Source organism: Salvelinus sp. IW2-2015, unplaced genomic scaffold (assembly GCF_002910315.2).
Source record: "Salvelinus sp. IW2-2015 unplaced genomic scaffold, ASM291031v2 Un_scaffold2664, whole genome shotgun sequence".
In the NCBI taxonomy this organism is placed as follows: Eukaryota; Metazoa; Chordata; class Actinopteri; order Salmoniformes; family Salmonidae; genus Salvelinus; species Salvelinus sp. IW2-2015.
Genome location: NW_019943970.1, coordinates 56,134 through 74,324, shown reverse-complemented (window position 1 = coordinate 74,324; position 18,191 = coordinate 56,134). Strand labels below are relative to the sequence as shown.

Below are 18,191 nucleotides of genomic sequence, written 5' to 3'. Positions count from 1 at the left end.
GATGCAAGCAGGTACAAATAGGCGAATCATACCATAATTGGATTAGATAATGATAAAYAAGGTTGGAATGTTGTTTAATGAATTCAATAAAATACAATAATTATTAATTTTACAAAAAAAWAAWAAKAATTAGTTGAAATCTCACTCTGGATGTATTGGACTACATAAGTGCATAGGGAACATACAGTATATGCACTGTAGGATTACCTGTGAATCTTGGGTTCATGAAATGGGGTATCAGCCTACTCTTATTGCAAAACTTTGACTGGGAAATCTGTCCGATTTGACWCTGATATGCTTGTAGAACATGCACTGTACACAATTGTCTATAAGGTAGGCTATATGTCGCAGTAAAAGTGAGGTCCATTCAACTGGARCACCTCTAGTATCCAAATCCACAATGTTTACACACCCAGGGTTGTCGCTTCCCTTATTGTGGCCCTTAAAGACAATCTGCCAGATTATCTGATATGCGTATTGAACATAGGCCTACATATTACACTGTCAACAATTTTCTGTACATTGTGTTGCATTAAAATGGGGACTCTTCTACTCAGGAGAAACTCTGGTACGGATTTTTGTTTAGCATTATCTATTCCAATTATGGCATGGTGATTACACTATTTGAATCCGGTTGCATCAGTTTTAATGCGGGACTTTTATTTWGAAGGTTAAACGTWGAGTTCACTATTGTTTYTTATCATTAATGTGTTAATTTCACACTGGTGAAAACAAGACTACTCGGCATCACAGACGTTGTTAATAACTATGCCAAATACACCACATCGAACAAGATCTGGCCGCTGATGGAGAAATGTAAATGGATACCATCTGTGCTTTATGCGACGATATTGTTTAGTTACAATGGTTACGTTTTGTAGCGAGAGAAAGTAAAAACGCTTTTGTGGCTACGTTAGCTAGCCAACGTTAGTTTACTGGTTGTGTCTGCCCGCATTGGCGTAAAGGGCGCAGCTAGCTTGCAAGCTAGCGAACTTACTGTAAACYGCTGGTTAGCCGGTTAGCATGGCTAACTGGCGTCAGTTTTGTTGACAAATCCTGAATTCCGGAATTAGGCGGTCTGAATTTAACTACATCATACGCAGTGTGCCAAAGACAATAACGTTAGCTACCTCAAACATGAGAACGTTCTAATACTCGTTTTATATATGTTATCCTGGTAATGTTAACTTGTTAGGTAACGATAGTTAGCTTGTTGAAAGTGCCCAAGTGATTGTGTTGATATGGTAATTTTTTCTTATACAGCACAACGCAGCTGGACCGAACGGTGTTCATTCCAGTCTGATACTTCAGCATGGAATAGCCAGCACGGCTTCTCTTGAATCAAGTCTATAACGTTAATGTTAGCTGTCTACCCCCTGGCAAATAACTAAAAAGCAAGGTATGTAGATATTCATTTTGTCTTAAAGAGATAGCTAGTTCCTAGCAAAGAGAGCTGATTTTCAACATAACAATTGTAATTGTTCTCTAATTGTAAAATGTGTTCCCTGAAGACCTAACTAGTAAGAATTTAACTCCATTGTTTGACAATGTTATGTCATCTAAAGAAGAGATGACAATTAACGTATCTTTTTAGTCATATATATGGCTAGCTAGTACCCAGCACAGCTTTGTTGGACGTTTGTTGATCCACTAAATCTATGCCTAAATCCATGCCTGTTTTACAATTAAGTTCCTGGTTTTYCAGCTTGATTGCACCTCCAATTGACCTTGTTTGTGCCTGTGTCAACTATGGAGACAACTCAAGTGACTTTGGCAGTTAGGGGAGACACATCCCCAGGTAAGACCAACCMCTACTGCAGGGSAACAGACTAATCTGAAACAAGAAGACTATTCAATTCAAGACAACTTTAGACAGAAAAATTGACAACTAACCAGACAGTCAGTCAGGAATGTCATCTTTTAGCTAATCTCAGTTAACCTATATCTAAAATCGTGCTTAATATGGTAAGATTCTCGATTACAAGCCTCTCCACGAGAGTTTGGCTTTTGGCTAAAAAGTCCTTGATCTTTTGAACCTAATAAGGGGGTGGGGGTGTTTGTGAAAATGCGTGCAAGGTGAGTGTGTGTGGCGCGGCGCATTAATGGAACGTAATAATATGGTGTATGACTAGGTGAGGTGATAGCCGTGGTTGGTAGCTGTGAAGCTTTAGGAGACTGGTGCCATCAGAGAGCTGTGACCCTACAACCTGCTGAACACGATGGGTACATATCACTTTTCTCTTGGAATGCGATCTGAATGATTTCTGTGTTGATGTTTGTAGCTACAGGGTGTTTAAGTAATTACGCATATTATGTTCCTTCCCCAGCACATTGTGGAAGAGGATCATCAGTGTGCCCAGAGGTGCTGTGTCAACATACCGCTATTTCAAAGGCCACTTCCTGGAGTCAAAGGTGAGCACATTTTATGTGCTGTCAGCATGATGTAATGAGTAATATTAAACAAAATACATTGTGGTTGGTCTTTAAAAATGATTGTACCATAATCCAGTTACGTAAGTAGTTGCCTTAGTGGTAATCTCATGTTGGCCATTGACTGACAGTTGACAAAGGATTGACAGTATTGTGTTAACAGCAGGTTAGAGCCAGACTAGGAGTCGTTGTGTTGTGCTCWTAAACCTTCCTTTTGATGATGGTGATGAATAGCCTACATACAGCGTGATCACCATTTTATATCCCCACTTCAGTTCTGGAGCCTGCTCATATTTTCACAGCTAATCTCTTATGAAATTTAATGTCATTTAAATGTAATGTACTTCATACTAAACTGTTTAGAGGATGTTTTAATTCACACACAGTTCGTCTTCTATGGAGCCACTGTAATCCAAGTGTGACCGAGTTAGTCTATGAGTAAGTCTGTTTTGAGTGAACACTAGAAAGCATTAGATTAGCTACGCTATAGCATATCTAAGATCATTAATGGGTTATTTAGCTCACTTTCCCCACATCTGTGTTGATCCCCTCTAGCTGTCCTCTGTGCAGTTGCTACATAACTCTTAGAGAGGAGAGCATGCCTGGAGCTCTGCCAGCTGGCCATAGCTGAGCTCTGATCTGTGCACATGACATGAGCCTCTCCCATGTTATTTAATGCTGCGCTAGACTTGGAAGTTGGAACAGACACACACACACAAGCACAGTATGTTCTTTACCATTCCAATTATTAATGTCAGTACTCAGTAATGCTCTCTATATGGCCAGCTTGGAGGCTCAAATTACACCCTTTTTTTTAAGCTCTTCCTCTTTCAGAGAGGGATAGCTAGAGAGAGAGCGCGTCTGGCTGTTGTGTCCTACAGACAGTAGCATATGAAGTAACATATGTGGAAACGAGGAAAAAACAACTCATTTGAACTGTGCTGTCCCTTCCTGGTCTGAACTACTGTCAGTGGACTAGCAGCATTACTAACTTGTCAGAGAGCATAATTTGTTGACTCATGGGGTGGTGCTCAGCACACACATTCAGATAGGCCAGCTGTAATGACAACACATTTTACTATGTCTCTATGGCCAGAAACCTAAAACCAGGACCACATTCAATTATTTTTGTGATTTAACCTGTTTTTAATACCAATTATAAAATGAGTTGTTTGGATGCTGGTTGGTTGATAGCAGGGAGTTATTCACCACAGTCCCTGGGTAATGCCTGTTACAGTTTCAATAGAATGATCCACTGCCCCACATCCCAGCCAGGCAATTTATAAACTTAATCTTCCCAGTAAAAAAGTGACTAGACATTATTTCCCCATGCCACTAGGCTAGCATTTGGTTTGTCTAAACCTTTCTGCCTGCCTCTGATCTGTGCAAGGTTTTTACACTGTGCCATAGAGAGAGTGAATGTGACGAGACTGAGCTCCTCTGAGCCAGCCAAATTCATTTTGGAACAATATAATGGATATATCAAAAGAAATGGCAAAGGGAAAACAAATGAAAATGCACATAGTTTGCTTGGTGTGATTGTGTTAGCTTTAGTTGGCTAGGAGAAGTAACTAGCCTGCATGGCAACCTTTTTTGCTTAAAACGTTTGGAATGGACGACCAGCTCGTTTGGCTATATTTGGACTAAATTGTCTGATGGAAGGATGAAATAAAACAAATGTACTCATTAAAATATCAAAAATYGTGAATGTCTCCCTCCTAAGGGCTGTTTCCTGGCCCTCCGTTCCGCGTTGTGCCTTCGAACAACCCTTAGTCAAGAGTTATTCACACAATCATCTCCAGGTTTTCATGCCTTATTGCTTAAATATTGTAGCAGACCAACTATGTTGGACCGGAGAAAAAATGATAATTCTAAAATGTTTTAAAGTAAGTATTCAAAATCTTTCAGAGGAGATAGCAAAATATGTTAGTGTAGTAGAAGAGATGATGCCAAAGTTCTRCCTCCTGTCAACTAATAGAACCCCTTTGCAGATATCAACCAATGGTTGCTGACTGGCTTGCTGATTGGTAACCAAAGTGACGTTGACTATATCTGTCTTAATGCTGTACTAAACATTGGCATTGCAGAGTGCAGGTGGTCCCTGTCAGGTGATAGTCACTAAGTGGGAGACCCACCAGCAGCCACGCCTGATGAGCCCCACAGGTATATAAACCAGAACGATGCCCAGCTTGGTTTGGGAAATGTTTCTATGCTTAGTTGAGGCAAGGGGATTCAGCAGCCATATAAGACTGCTGAACAATTTAATCAAATGGCCACCCGGACTATTTACACTGCCACCCCCCCCGCTACTTGCTGTTTATTATCTATGCATAGTCACTTTAACCCAACCTACATGTACAAATGAATTCGACTAATGTACACCAGCGCATTGACTGGGTACCGGTACCCCCTGTATATAACCTCGTTATTGGTATTTTATTGTGTTACTTTTGATTTTATTTTCTACTTTAGAGTTTATTTAGTAAATATTTTCTTAACTATAAGTAAGCATTTCACTGTAAGGTCTACACTTGTATTGATTTGAGGCCACWCAAACACCATTGTTTCAGAACTCAGACAAAGCTCATTCAAAATCAACTTGATGGGAACAAATGTAATATACTGTAGTTTCACCCTCAATCCTACAGCCTGACACTTTTTGGTCAAGGTTTAAAACATAAAATCTATATCATTATTATTACTATTTTATGTTGCTTTTAGAAGTTGATATGGTTTGTTTTCTATAGACCTCATGCCTGTTTATTCTCTTGCAGAATCACACCTTGATATTGACAATGGCCAATTTGGATTCCACAGTAAGTCCAACTAAATATATCACATCTTGATTTAATACATTTGGGGAAATTATCTTTGACACCCATTCAAATTAGTGGATTTGGCTAGTTCAGCCACACCCGTTACTGACAGGTATATAAAATCGAGCACACAGCAATCTCCATAGACAAACATTGGCAGTAGAATGGCCGGTACTGAAGAACTGTGACGTTCAACATGGCACTGTCATAGGATGCCACCTTTCCAACAAGTCAGTTTGTCAAATTCCGGTTACTGGCCCAACGCTCTTACCTGATAGGTTGACCTAACCTTAATCCTTACCTTAACCACACTGCTAACCTTATGCCTAACCATTACCTTAAATTAAGACCAAAAAGCACATTTCTGTTTTCATGAATTGTTACTATAGCCAATTTTGACTTTGCTCATGAAGTGGAAATTGCTCAGTTCTGCCTCCAAGGCAAGATTTATGACAATAAACATCAAACTGCTACTAAGACCCTGAGGAATGACTCAAACCGCTGGTTGAACTGAACTCTTCACAGGTTACATGTAAAGCACATCCCCATTAGAGACKGCTAAGATTTGAGGTTACAGTTATCTGGTAAAACATTGTGAATTTGACTGTTTTCCCACCCTACACAATATGTTTAAACAATGGCTTTTTATTTCCATAGCAATTTTCTCAAAGTGCTTTGCATTGTGTGCGGATAGCTAACCTCATCCACCACCAAGTACTGTTACTCACCTGGGTGATCCAGCAGGAGCCAGTTTGTGCCAGAACACTCACCACATGTTTCCCTGCGACTCCTTTCTGCAGATGGCTTAGAGTGTGTGGACTCTGGGTGGCTGACGTGCCAGACAGAGATCCGTTTGCGTCTGCACTATTCAAAGACGTCTCCTGTATCCATCACCAAGAAGAAATATAAGAAGTCTCGTTTCAGGTGAGGCCGAGAGACACGCGGCTCTTATTCAACACTGTTTGCTGCCGGAGTGCTTATCTAAGAGGCTGTGGCTTGGATCAGAAGGGGCAGAATTTCCTCAAATGCAGATAGAAATTATCCCAAAATAACTTATGGATTCAAACCAAACATGGCACTAAAATAAATCCTCTTTATTCATGAAATATGCAGACAACTCCTGTAAAGGTATTGATGAGAACACTAGTCCACCTGTTCAAATTCATRACTTACTAGTCAGGCTTGTAAGGTCTCAAACCTTTCCCAATTTGACCTCTGTTGACCTGTGACCTTTCCTCCCTGACCTCAGGATCAAGCTGACACTGGAAGGTGTAGAAGAGGAGGAGGATGATGAAGAGCAGGAGCAGAGCGCAGTAGCGTGGCACAAGATGACCACCACGCTGGAGACCAGTATGATCAGTGGAGATGGGTACAAGTCCCGCCACTCCCAGCCTGAGTGTGGTTATGCCCTGGAGGCCTCACAGTGGACAGAGTACGTCATCCACACCATGGACCCTGACAACCTGGAACTCACCTTTGACTTCTTTGAGGTACAGTTCACAGCAGGATGACTATTGTSAACTCTACAGAAACAACACATTTTCGTGTTGTAACTATACTCCCAAACCAGGGTTTTAGCAGAAAGTCAGTGTCAGACCGTGTGTGTGTATATATACAGTACAGAGTGAATCTATTAACCCTTTCTTCCCCTCCTAAACAGGAGGACATGGGTGAGCATGTGGTGGCAGGGGATGCCCACCCGGGGACCGTGGGTACGGCCTGCCTTCTCTCCTCATTCTTTGTGGAGAGTGGCAAGGACACGGGTGTGGTCACTCTGCCCATCATGAAACGCAACTCCAGACAGACCCTGGGCAAAGTCCGAGGTGAGCAACCCTACCCCTCCTGGAACAAGTGGTCTTGTAATATTTTATTTTTAAAAAGCTACTACTTGACACCCATGTAGCTCTTTGTAAATCAGGTATTAATATCAATGGGATATTTGCAGAAAACTTGATTCGGATGCAGCAGGACTTATTGAATATACTCCCGAGTGGTGCGGAGGTCTAAGGCACTGTATCTCAGTGCAAGAGGCATCCCTACAGTCCCTGGTTCGAATCCAGGCTGTATCACATCCGCCCTTGATTGGGAGTCCCATAGGGCGGCGCACAATTGGCCCAGCGTTGTCCGGGTTTGGCCGTCATTATAAATAAGAAGTTGTTCTTAACTGGCTTACCTAGTTAAATACAGGTTAAATTTGAAAACTTCTATATTTCCCTAAGAGTAACTGACTATGTTAAATAGATAGTCTAAAACTCGGATTCAGTCTGTATTGACTGACAGGTCTTTCAGAAATGGAATTAGTCAGTTAATTCACCGAAACTGAAATTCTATTTCAATACTCAAAATAAAAAAATATTAATCAATAAATTGAAAGGGAGGAACTTTTTATTTCAAAACTTTTAAATTGTTTAATTCAAATCCCTTCCTAAATTGAATGACTTAAATTTAAATTGACTCCTTACCAATTGGATATTAATGAAATTGGGGAGAAAAGGGAGTGGGGTAAAAAAAGAGAAAAAAATGACCCCAACCCTGTAGAATACATTTACATTTAAGTCATTTAGCAGACTGTAGGTCAGCACATCCAGTTCCTCCTGCAGCCCTTTTCCCTATGTAAACAGTCAACTTTCCGCTTAGCATGTAACTGTCAAACAGGGTGGGAAATAGGTCAAAACAGGAACTAGAATGTAAATGCAGGATTAGATGACTTGGGGCCAGAGGGTTAGCTAAGATGTTTCCCTGGTAAAAAATAAAAGTCAGATTTAAAGTTAATTAATGAGTAGAATTCACATTTAAAAAAATAAATATATATATATATATATATATATAATAATGTAAAGTCATGTATTTTTCTGTTCCAGTGGACTACCTGGTGATCCGTCCTATCGAGGGACTACAGTGTGACATGAGCTCGTCCTTCACCAAGTACTGGAGGAAGAGGAGTGCCCCCCTGGACGTAGGCCACAGAGGGGCCGGCAGCACACACGCAGCCAAGTGAGAGATGCACACACGACACAATTGATTATTAGGTGTTGATGTACCTAATGATTGTCTATGTGTGTGTTGAAGCAGGACTACTCAATAACACAAAGTCCCTTTCGTACTCTGTTTTATTAAATGTTTGAATGCAATTGTCGTGTTCTGTCTGGCTTCAACGTTTCAGTGCAAGTTAGGACATGCTCAGTCAGACTGAGACATCAACAGAGGAAGTCGAGGTCAACGAACAACAACAAAGACATTGTTCTTTCTGGTTTCTTGTCATGTCACTGTACTGGGAAAACCTTGCCTCTGAATCTCAGCCAGAAGTTGTCAGAGTGCAAGTCATTAACTAGTAGTCTGACCGTACACAATTGGTTTGGTATCTGTGTTATACTGTAAATTGTGATTTGGGTGCCTTTGGTTTTGTGCAAAAAATGTCTGGTTTTGATTTTCAGACATACCAAAGTTAGGGAGAACACCATTGCCTCGTTTAAAAGTGCTGCCAATCATGTGAGTATTCCTACAAAACGTAAAACACTTGAAAATGTATCTGATCTGGTTTTACATCAGAGTTGACTGCATGTGTGTTGTATGTTTCTGAAGGGGGCTGCCTATGTAGAGTTTGACGTCCATCTCTCCAAGGACTGCGTCCCCATCGTGTACCACGATCTCACCTGCTGCATCTCCACTAAGAAGGTAAACAACAACATAAATCCTGTCGGGTGCACCCTGTACAGTTTCCTTACTTTTTATTTTATTTTCCTCTCCTCCTGTCAGAAAGGAGACAAGCTCTCTCTGGACCTGTTTGAAGTTCCTGTCAAAGACCTCACATACGACCAGCTACAGCAGCTCAAGGTAGAAGAGCTTTTAACTACAGCTAGCCTCTGGCTTCTCCTTTACTAGTTAATACACTCAGACGCCAGTCCTTGAAATGGGTTAATATGAAGTATTTTTTTGTCATGTAGACTATGGTTTACCCCACACAATTTAGGAGTAGGCCTATATGATGTGAAAGATGACTTGGTTTTGTGTTTGATTAACAGTTGGGCCATGCTTCTGCCTTGAAGGTGAACGACCACAAAGGTATAGTGTATTTTCTTATATTTCGCTGGCTACAATACCCACCACAAAATCCTACACACAATGCCCCATAATGACAAAGTGAAAACAGGTTTTTAGAAAAAAAAATACAAAACAGATACCWTGTTCACATAAGTATTCAAACCCTTTGCTATGAGACTCGAAATTGATCTCAGGTGCATCCTGTTTCCATTGATCATCCTTGATGTTTCTACAACTTGATTGGAGTCCACCTGTGGTAAATTCAATTGAATGGACATGATTTGGAAGTCACACGCCTGTCTGTATAATGTCCCACAGTTAACAGTGCATGTCAGAACAAAAACCAAGCCGTGAGGTCGAATTAATTTTCCCTGGTGCMCCGAGACAGGATTGTGTCGAGGCACAGATCTGGATAAGGGTACCAAAAAATGTCTTCAACATTAAAGGTAACCAAGAACACAGTGGCCTCCATCATTCTTTAATAGAAGAAGTTTAGAACCACCAAGACTTCCTAGAGCTGGCCAAACTGAACAATTGGGGGAGAAGGGCATTGGTCAGGAAGGTGACCAAGAACCCGATGGTTACTCTGACAGAGCTCCAGAGGCCCTTTATGGAGATGGGAGAACCTTCCAGAAGGACAACCATCTCTGCAGCACTCCACTAATCAGGCCTTTGTGGTAGAGTGGCCAGACTGAAGCTACTCCTCTGTAAAAGTCACCTGACAGCCCGYTTGGAGTTTGCCAAAAGGCATCTAAAGGACTCTGACCATGAGAAACAAGAGTCTCTGGTTTGATGAAACCAAGATTGAACTCTTTGGCCTGAAAGCCAAGCGTCACGTCTGGAGAAACCGTAGGGGTGGTGCCAGGTTAAAGCATGGTGGTGGCAGCATCGTGCTGTGGGGATGTTTTTCAGCGGCAGGGACTGGGAGACTAGGATCGAGGCAAAGATGAACGGAGCAAAGTACAGAGATATCCTTGATGAAATCCTGCTCCAGAGCGCTGAGGACCTCCGACTGCGGTGAAGGTTCACCTTCCAACAGGACAACAACCCTAAGGACACAGCCAAGACAACGCAGGAGTGGCTTCGGAACAAGTCTCTGAATGTCCTTGAGTGACCCAGCCAGAGTCCGGACTTGAACCCAATCGAACATCTCTGGAGAGACCTGAAAATAGCTGTTCAGCGACGCTCCCCATCCAACCTGACAGAGCTTGAGAGGATCTGCAGAGAAGATTGTGAGGAACTCCCCAAATACAGGTGTGCCAAGCTTTTAGTGTCATACCCAAGAAGACTTGAGGCTGTAATCGCTGGCTGAGGTGCTCAACAAAGGGTCTGAATACTTATGTAAATACTTATGCACCCTAATAGCACCCTATGTGATATTTCAGTTTATTTTTTAATACATTTGCTAATATGTTTTAAAGAAACTGTTTTGGGGTATTGTGTGTAGATTGATGAGGAAAAATAAACAATTGAATCAATTTTAGAATAAGGCTGTAACGTAACAAAATGTGGAAAAAGTCAAGGGGTTTGAATACTTTCCAAATGCACTGTATGTCCGCTGCTTGCATCATTGTTTTAAAGCAGTTGAAGATGAACCATCAGAGCAGCTGAACTGTGTATCGGCCTGTGTGTGAAGTGCATGGTTTACTCCCACTTTGTTTCTTAGATGATGATGAAGAGGAAGAGGTTGACGAGCATCAGCCCTTCCCTTCCTTTTCCCAGGTAGATAACCTCCWAGTAGGCGTCACCGCTGTCGAGGTTACCATATGATGGGGTTATTTGGTGATCTTTGTGAACTAGCCTATCCCAACCTTGAGCTTCTGTGTCCTATTATAACTGATTCCCAATGTCATGTCATGTTCCAGATATTCCAAGCAGTGCCTGAAAATGTGGGCTTCAACATCGAGCTGAAGTGGGTTTGTCAGATGAAGGTAGGTACAGCCAGTCAGTGATACTGGAGATGGGAAGTCACGRGGTGGTCATGCTAGAAAGTACCTAAGTGGCTGAACCGATGAGCACGTACATGACCCATCTGTTTTTTTAGGGTTAGGGCTTGTGGTTCAAGTCAAATAGGAACACTTTTGTATTTTTAACTCCTATCATGGTCCGATAGTAACAACCCTTATCACATTGGACGGTTGTGATTTTGTTTACAACAGGATGGTTCGTGGGAAGGAAACCTGTCCTCGTACTTCAACATGAACCTGTTCCTGGACATCATACTGACCTGTGTGCTGCAGAGAGCTGGCAAGAGACGCATCGTCTTCTCYTGCTTCGACCCTGACATCTGCACTATGTAAGCACCGCTTACCGACCAGTTATCCAACAGTCAGACTGAAGACAGTGTTAACCTGCCGAGCTGAAGCCTTGTTTACATAGTTGTAATATGTATGTTTATGACTGCCTATGACACGTGTTATGTAGCTGTTATGAAGGCTTTATGAATGCATACGTAAGGGGGGGGGGCTACAGTGAAGTTAACCATAAATGCTGTATTCTCCCCAAGGGTTCGTCAGAAGCAGAACAAGTACCCAATCCTGTTCCTGACCCAGGGCATCTCTGAGATCTACCCGGAGCTCATGGACATCCGCTGTCGCACCACACAGATCGCCATGAGCTTCGCACAGAGCGAAAACCTCCTGGTGAGTGGTGGAACTGGGATGGGTGGATGGATGTGTCTGTGCTAATGTAGGGGATCAGTCAACTCTGATTGTGTCTGTAGGGTATTAGTGCCCACACTGAGGAGCTCCTTCAGAACCTGGAGCACATCCGAGAGGCCCAGTCTAAAGGCCTGGTAGTGTTCTGCTGGGGAGACCTCAACAACGACCACGACAACAGGACCAAGCTACGGGAACAGGGCATTGACGGACTCATCTACGACAGGTAAACATTCGTCTGATGATTGTCGATGACTGGTAAATCCGTTTGGCTCATATAGGGGCAGGTTACCAGACACAGATTAAAGCTTGTGCTAGACTAAAAAGCACTTGTGCTAGACTAAAAAGCGTGCTGTTTTACTCCAAGACTAGGCTTAATGGAGAGGACTATCTTGCGCAATGTGTTGTTTTTAGTTCCCGAGAGGCCTAGCCAAAGGTTAGCTATAATAAAATATTTTGTTAGGACTTAAGAGTTTGTCCCTCAGGCAGGTACACCCTGTTCTCATGTAGTTATGTAAACCAGTATCTAAGTATCTATCCTGATCACACTATCAACAGCTGTTGACTGTTGCTCAATGTTCTTGATTGGACTTCTCAACATTGCTCTAGAGTTTATTAGTCACATGCACAGGGTCAAAGATGTAATTACAGGGTACAGTGAAATTCTTAAGCTTCGAGCTCCAACAGTGCAGGTCAAGAGAAGTGAATGGGAGAATAATAATATATACATTTTTACAACTGCAACAATGAAAATTGTCCATTATGGGTCAGTAATTGTAGTGTAAACACAATCAGCATATCAGTTAAGGACATCATAATATGAGGTTACATATTATTACAACCTAAAAACACACACAGTAGGCAAATATTGAATTACTTGTCGTTCAGCCACCGTAGCTAGACTAATGAAAGTAATAGTCGTTATGTAATTAGAAAATTCAAGTAGATATAGCTGGGTCAGAGAGAGGCTTCCTTCAAAGAACAGACATGTCATGTGACCTGACCTCAGCGAGAACTGGTTTTATAATACTGCCTCAGCAGTATAGACCTATTTTATGTAAATTGCACCTTTGAACTGTGGTCTACATGTTTGGCCGTGATGGGGTTTACGGATTAAACCATTCAGTGGGATTCCTGCGAGTCAGAAATAGATTGCCAGAATTTCTTCCAGCTGTATCTTATCACTGGAATACACCAGATACATTTTCTCTAGTCCCCTGCTTATTGTCATGACAACTGGGAGTTGGTAAAAGTTGCCCCTAACAGCAGATGCAGGGTCAGATATTCTTTCAACCCTTATTGGGAGTAATATAATCTGACCCTAGATCTGTGGTTAAAATGGCAATTTCTACCTGGAGCTGATAACTGTGCCTCTTTCTTTCAGAATATGTGAAAGCTGGTGGCCAAATCATGTCATTGACTCTCACCCTACTGGTTCTTCTGATGCCAGTAATGTTTCTCTGGTTCCTGGTTGTGCTTATTTACTCACCCCTGATTTTGGATCTTTTGTTTCCTCGTGACTACTGCCTGAATGAAAGCCCCCTGGTCTGGTCAATAACTGGAACAGACCAGCAGGGTTCCATGACAATGATGCAAGACAATTGACTTCTCATTTGGCTAAACTGTGTGGAGAACTAGGCTATGTTCCCCTTTTCCTGCGATAGTCTGCCTAGAGTTTGCACTTCTTATGAAAAAGTGTGTTGGTAGCAACATTTTACCAGACTTTATATTAAAATGTTAATATTGATTGTTTAAAGCAACGATTGATTGGTCAACTGCCTGTCTATCATTTTTTAGATGAGACGTCCCCAGTGGATAAAGGTTGCTCCTTATATTCATGCTTTTATCAGTTTGTTTATTTTCAGCTTTATTACTCCTGCTTCCAGCTCTTCTTCAGCACTGACCATTTCCAGACAGAGGCCTATGTAGATGCATGGCGTATAAAGCACCCAGTTAGAGCGACTGGCTGTTTTGTTGGAATGTCAGGTAGTCAGGCAGCATGGCTGATTCACGAGCAAGTGGCTGTAAGAACCTGTTTACATTGAGCTGAATTCTGTTGTTGGTCCATGGGTGTGTGCACTGTTCTTTTGAATGCCCGTTGGAGACATATTCACTGCACATTCTGGTTTTCACCTGCAAGTATTTAACCTTTCAGATTTGCATGCTCTTTATTTAGGGCCAAGGAAGTATCATGAGTTCGGGGTCACTAATACGCCTTCCAGCTAGTTGTATAATGGATGTTTCCAAACTGGTGACATCGTCCTGTGTGCACAATGTTCCAGTTCATGACTGATAACAGCTTGAGTTCAGCTCGCTGCTCTTTTTGGCTTTGCAGAGTATTGTGTATTTCAGTCTGTTACAACTTCTCAGGGATTTCATAGCTTGACGGATGAACAATTCTTTGTTTATGAATTATTTATAATGATTAAGAATCAGCATAGATRCATGAAAAATATGGGTGTTAGCGTAGTGGTCTTATCCATTAGTGCATGTAATGTAGAGTGGTTGGAAAAAAGCCTATTGGTGATTGTTGCAGTTGTGTTGTCATGAATGATACTGCTAGAAGCTAATCCCTTCTTTTCTGCTTTATGCTACAACATTGTACAGTAGCTGATCATGTAATGTGAGTTTGTTTTTATTGCTAAGGTTAGGCCTATATTGACATGCTATCGATCATGTTGATTAGCCCATTGTTATGTAGACACTGAGAAACCAGATACCAGACATCTTTATTTTGAACAGCACTTCCGTGTTCCCTTGTGTACCTGAGGTAGTTCTTCTGTCTTTGGCTCATTAACAGATGTTTGTTTTTCTCCTTTCTCCATCTTTTTCTCCAGGATCTGTGACGACCAGGTCGAGCAGCCTAACATCTTCAAAGTAGAGGAGCAGCACACGCTGCAGGAAACGCTCAAGAGCTTTGTGTGTTCCTGCTACACCATCCCCTGCCAGGCGGCTCCTGTCTGCCCCTCCTCCACCTCCAAGAAGCACAACGGCAGTGCAGAGTCTGACTCGGGCCTCAGCTCCTCCTGAACAACTCACTGCCCCCTACGTTTGTCACTAGATAGGACAGAAGCGTAAATCCATATAGACAGAATTGATGAGTAAGTGTACACTACTGTGTTACATAGGAGCCACACAAGGGAAGAGGGGAAATTATAATTGTATTAACCTGTTGTACTGGAAGTGTAACTTTTTGCCTGTGTGAGCAGAGCGCAAGCCACTTTATCCTAATGTTCTCAGGTGTGAGCTGCTTGTCAATCTTTTAAGCTTGAGCAGCGCAAGCCTCTCGCAAAGCTACCGCGCTTACGCCTGGTTTCATTGAAGTGATTTGGAGCGTATCACACTCTGAAAAAGTTGCGCGTCCGGTGTAGCGCCTATGCTAGGGGTTAGGCGTTGTGTTGGTAATCACAATGTTGGTTTAAAAAACACTTCTATCCTCTCTAGCATGACCAGAAAGTGACAACCCTTACTGAACTGACCTCCACTCGGTCCACTGAAGCCATACACAAGCTGTGTCCAGATCAGTGTCCTCTTAGCTGTTTGTTTTAACTGGAAAAAGGATGGTGTTTTGCCAGAAAARGCTTCCGGCATTTGTTATTTGGATTTTAGTTCTACACAGTTGAATGACTGTGGGATATGCACCTCAGTCACAATAATAATGGAATTCCCTGTACATTCACAGGTCTTCACTTACAAATTAATGCCTACTCAAGGAATTTATTTTCAAGTGCATCTTTTATTTAGCAAATTTGCTAAATACAAATCAAACTAAAGTGCTGAAATGAACTGTATATTAGCTTTTCCAGATATAAAGTTTATTCTTGGAGTATCATAGGTTTAATTTAAGCATATGCTGTAGTTTGAAGTCTTTAGGCAGATAATGATTTGCATCTGCGTTATGATTTTCCTCATATGATATAGCCAACATTTTACAATAGCAGTGTTATTTTTGTCACTCATATAATTTTGATAGGGAGTATTGCAGTAGAACAAGATCATTCGGGACTGTGACCAAAACTTTCTCAGGTGGTTTTAAATTCAAATGTCCATTTGAACTTAAACTCATACAATCTGATTTGTATTAGGAGTGCCCTGAGCTGTGCCATTAATGAAGTGTCATTACTGGATGACCAGATTATAAAGTGTTGCTGTGGGTGCCTAAATCTGAACAGATTAATAATATCACTTTAATGACCTGTTGAATGACCAGTAGAAAAACAGTTTGTTTGTGCTCTCAACACCACCTTGAATCTGTGAGCTCAAAAGTCACCATTAGGGAAAGGTATACACTCCTACATATTTATTTGTACAGTGAAGCTAAAATGTTTAGTGTTGTTTTGTACTCAAGCATTTTGGATTTGAGAAAATGTTTGAGGCGACAGTTACACATCTGTAACTTTTTCCACTCGTCATTATTCACCATTTATTTGTGATTATACAAAAAGTGTGGTATTAATATAGAAGTGTTCAGAAACCTGTTCTATTCTTATTAACAATTAAAAAAAAAAAATGAGACAGTGAATTCATTTCTAAATGGTAAAACGTGTATTTAAAATGCTCTCAAATTAAAGGTGATTACTTTCGCCTCATTTAAAACATTGGATCCCAAATGCTGGAGTACAGAGACAAATTCAAAGTTTTAGCTTCAATGTCCAAATAAGTAGGGGAGTATAGGTAGCCCTTTGTTATGGCTAGGTCTAGTCCACACAACTCAATCCCTATCTCCCTTTGATGAGAAGGGTTTTCTTAGTAGCKGTGCTTGCTCAACACACAATATATGCCATTTAGCAGATTCTTTTTTTTTTTGAGTGGTCCCGGAAATCAAACCCACTATCCTGCCGTTGCAAGCGCCATGCTCTACCACCTGAACTACAGAGGACCACATMATCAGAAAGCCTTAATGGAGAAGTTTTATGATTTCACTAGTCTGACTGCCACTTGTTTCAGTCTCTTCATACCTCTGATCATTTCATGTAATAGAAGACCAATATTTGTCTTGCCTCCACTGAACAAAAGTTTTTCCCCCTCCTTGCAAAGTTTTCCTGCACATTGCAACTCACATTTTTCCTACGTCCGTGTTTTGTTCTACAGTCTTTTATTKAAATGCACATGGAAGACATGTAACTGTCTATTTGTCCTAAACGGTGTACATGACATGACATGTAAACATTTCACTTGAACACAGAGAAGCAAGCACAGCTTGCATTGTTGTAGAAATGTATAGTCTGTCTGCTCGTTTGTCTGTTTTAAGTTATAAAAGTAAGGCAAAAAAATGTATCTTAATGTTTGACACTTCTACTGTATGTATGGCCTACTGTTAGTCATAATGCATGCCCCTCAGAGTGCTATGGTGGACTGGGTGATTGTATCGACGGTCACTTGTTCATGTCACACCCCTGCTACTCTGTCTGGACAATACAATGCTAGCTAAATGAATTGAAAAATTAATAAAATGATTTAAACTTATTTTGTAAGACTTTCTTTTACACATCGCAAAAATTGACATACCGGTCGGTACTAGTATTTTAAGAGTGTACCGCACAGTATGATGAGTGATTTGTTTATTAGAGAAATAATGTTGATCTGGTTCTGAATTTACAACCACTGGAGGCCTTTGGTTTGCCTTGAACATTGTCACCAACCAACATTATCTTGGGTGTACTTTAACTCTTTCTGCCTTGGCAAGGTGCCATGTTTGTCTTCTGCAGTGCTGTTTCCAGCACCTGTACTAGTTTAGTGGACAGTGTAACGTTAGGAGTTATGTCACCACACAGGCACAGCTGGAACTATTATTATCTGTCAACCTTATGCTGACATGCAGAGGCTGCTTTTACACAGCTGACTTCTGACATTTTTTTCACAAATTAGTATTTYGACCAATCAGATCAGCTCTGAAAAATATCAGATGTGAAAAGATCTAATGTGATTGTTCAAAATACACATTTTGTGGAAAAAATATCAGAATTGGGTTGCATGTTTTAAACCAATGATGTATAAACCCTGGATTGCTGAGACTACCTACTATGTATTAGGTGGATTCAAAGCCTATCAGACATATTGGCTCTCCCCAGTAGGAGCAGTCCTCCATAGGAWTKAATGGAATTGTATTTCAATTGAATGTTTCAAGTACAAAATTAAATGTATTTAAGTATTATTTTTGTAGTGKGGACAGTAACATTAGTAATCTAATAAAGACTTAAGGAAAATGTTTTTATTTGTATGTTGAACACACATAATATAATAAAGT

General features: G+C 41.1%; 1 protein-coding gene across 3 annotated transcripts; it reads left to right on the top strand.

The window, feature by feature from the left end:
* Nucleotides 1–694: 694 nt before the first annotated feature.
* LOC112074500 (glycerophosphocholine phosphodiesterase GPCPD1) lies at nucleotides 695–15,582 on the top strand. 3 transcript variants are annotated; one of them, XM_024141664.2, is made up of 22 exons: nucleotides 695–816; nucleotides 1,264–1,399; nucleotides 1,706–1,798; nucleotides 2,133–2,223; nucleotides 2,328–2,412; nucleotides 4,518–4,593; nucleotides 5,205–5,246; nucleotides 6,047–6,170; nucleotides 6,496–6,736; nucleotides 6,907–7,069; nucleotides 8,108–8,240; nucleotides 8,681–8,735; nucleotides 8,829–8,921; nucleotides 9,003–9,080; nucleotides 9,269–9,308; nucleotides 10,954–11,009; nucleotides 11,153–11,218; nucleotides 11,447–11,583; nucleotides 11,794–11,929; nucleotides 12,010–12,170; nucleotides 13,329–13,393; nucleotides 14,782–14,910. In XM_024141664.2, the coding sequence occupies exons 3-22, from the start codon at nucleotides 1,750–1,752 to the stop codon at nucleotides 14,823–14,825; spliced, it is 1,935 nt and encodes a 644-aa protein (XP_023997432.1). In that variant the 5' UTR covers nucleotides 695–816; nucleotides 1,264–1,399; nucleotides 1,706–1,749; the 3' UTR covers nucleotides 14,826–14,910. The 3 variants fall into 3 exon arrangements, with proteins under 3 accessions (XP_023997432.1, XP_023997431.1, XP_023997433.1); XM_024141663.2 differs by lacking the exon at nucleotides 13,329–13,393 and having other exon boundaries at nucleotides 14,782–15,582; XM_024141665.2 differs by lacking the exons at nucleotides 695–816; nucleotides 1,264–1,399; nucleotides 1,706–1,798; ... (1 more) ...; nucleotides 4,518–4,593; nucleotides 13,329–13,393 and having other exon boundaries at nucleotides 14,782–15,582.
* Nucleotides 15,583–18,191: the final 2,609 nt, after the last annotated feature.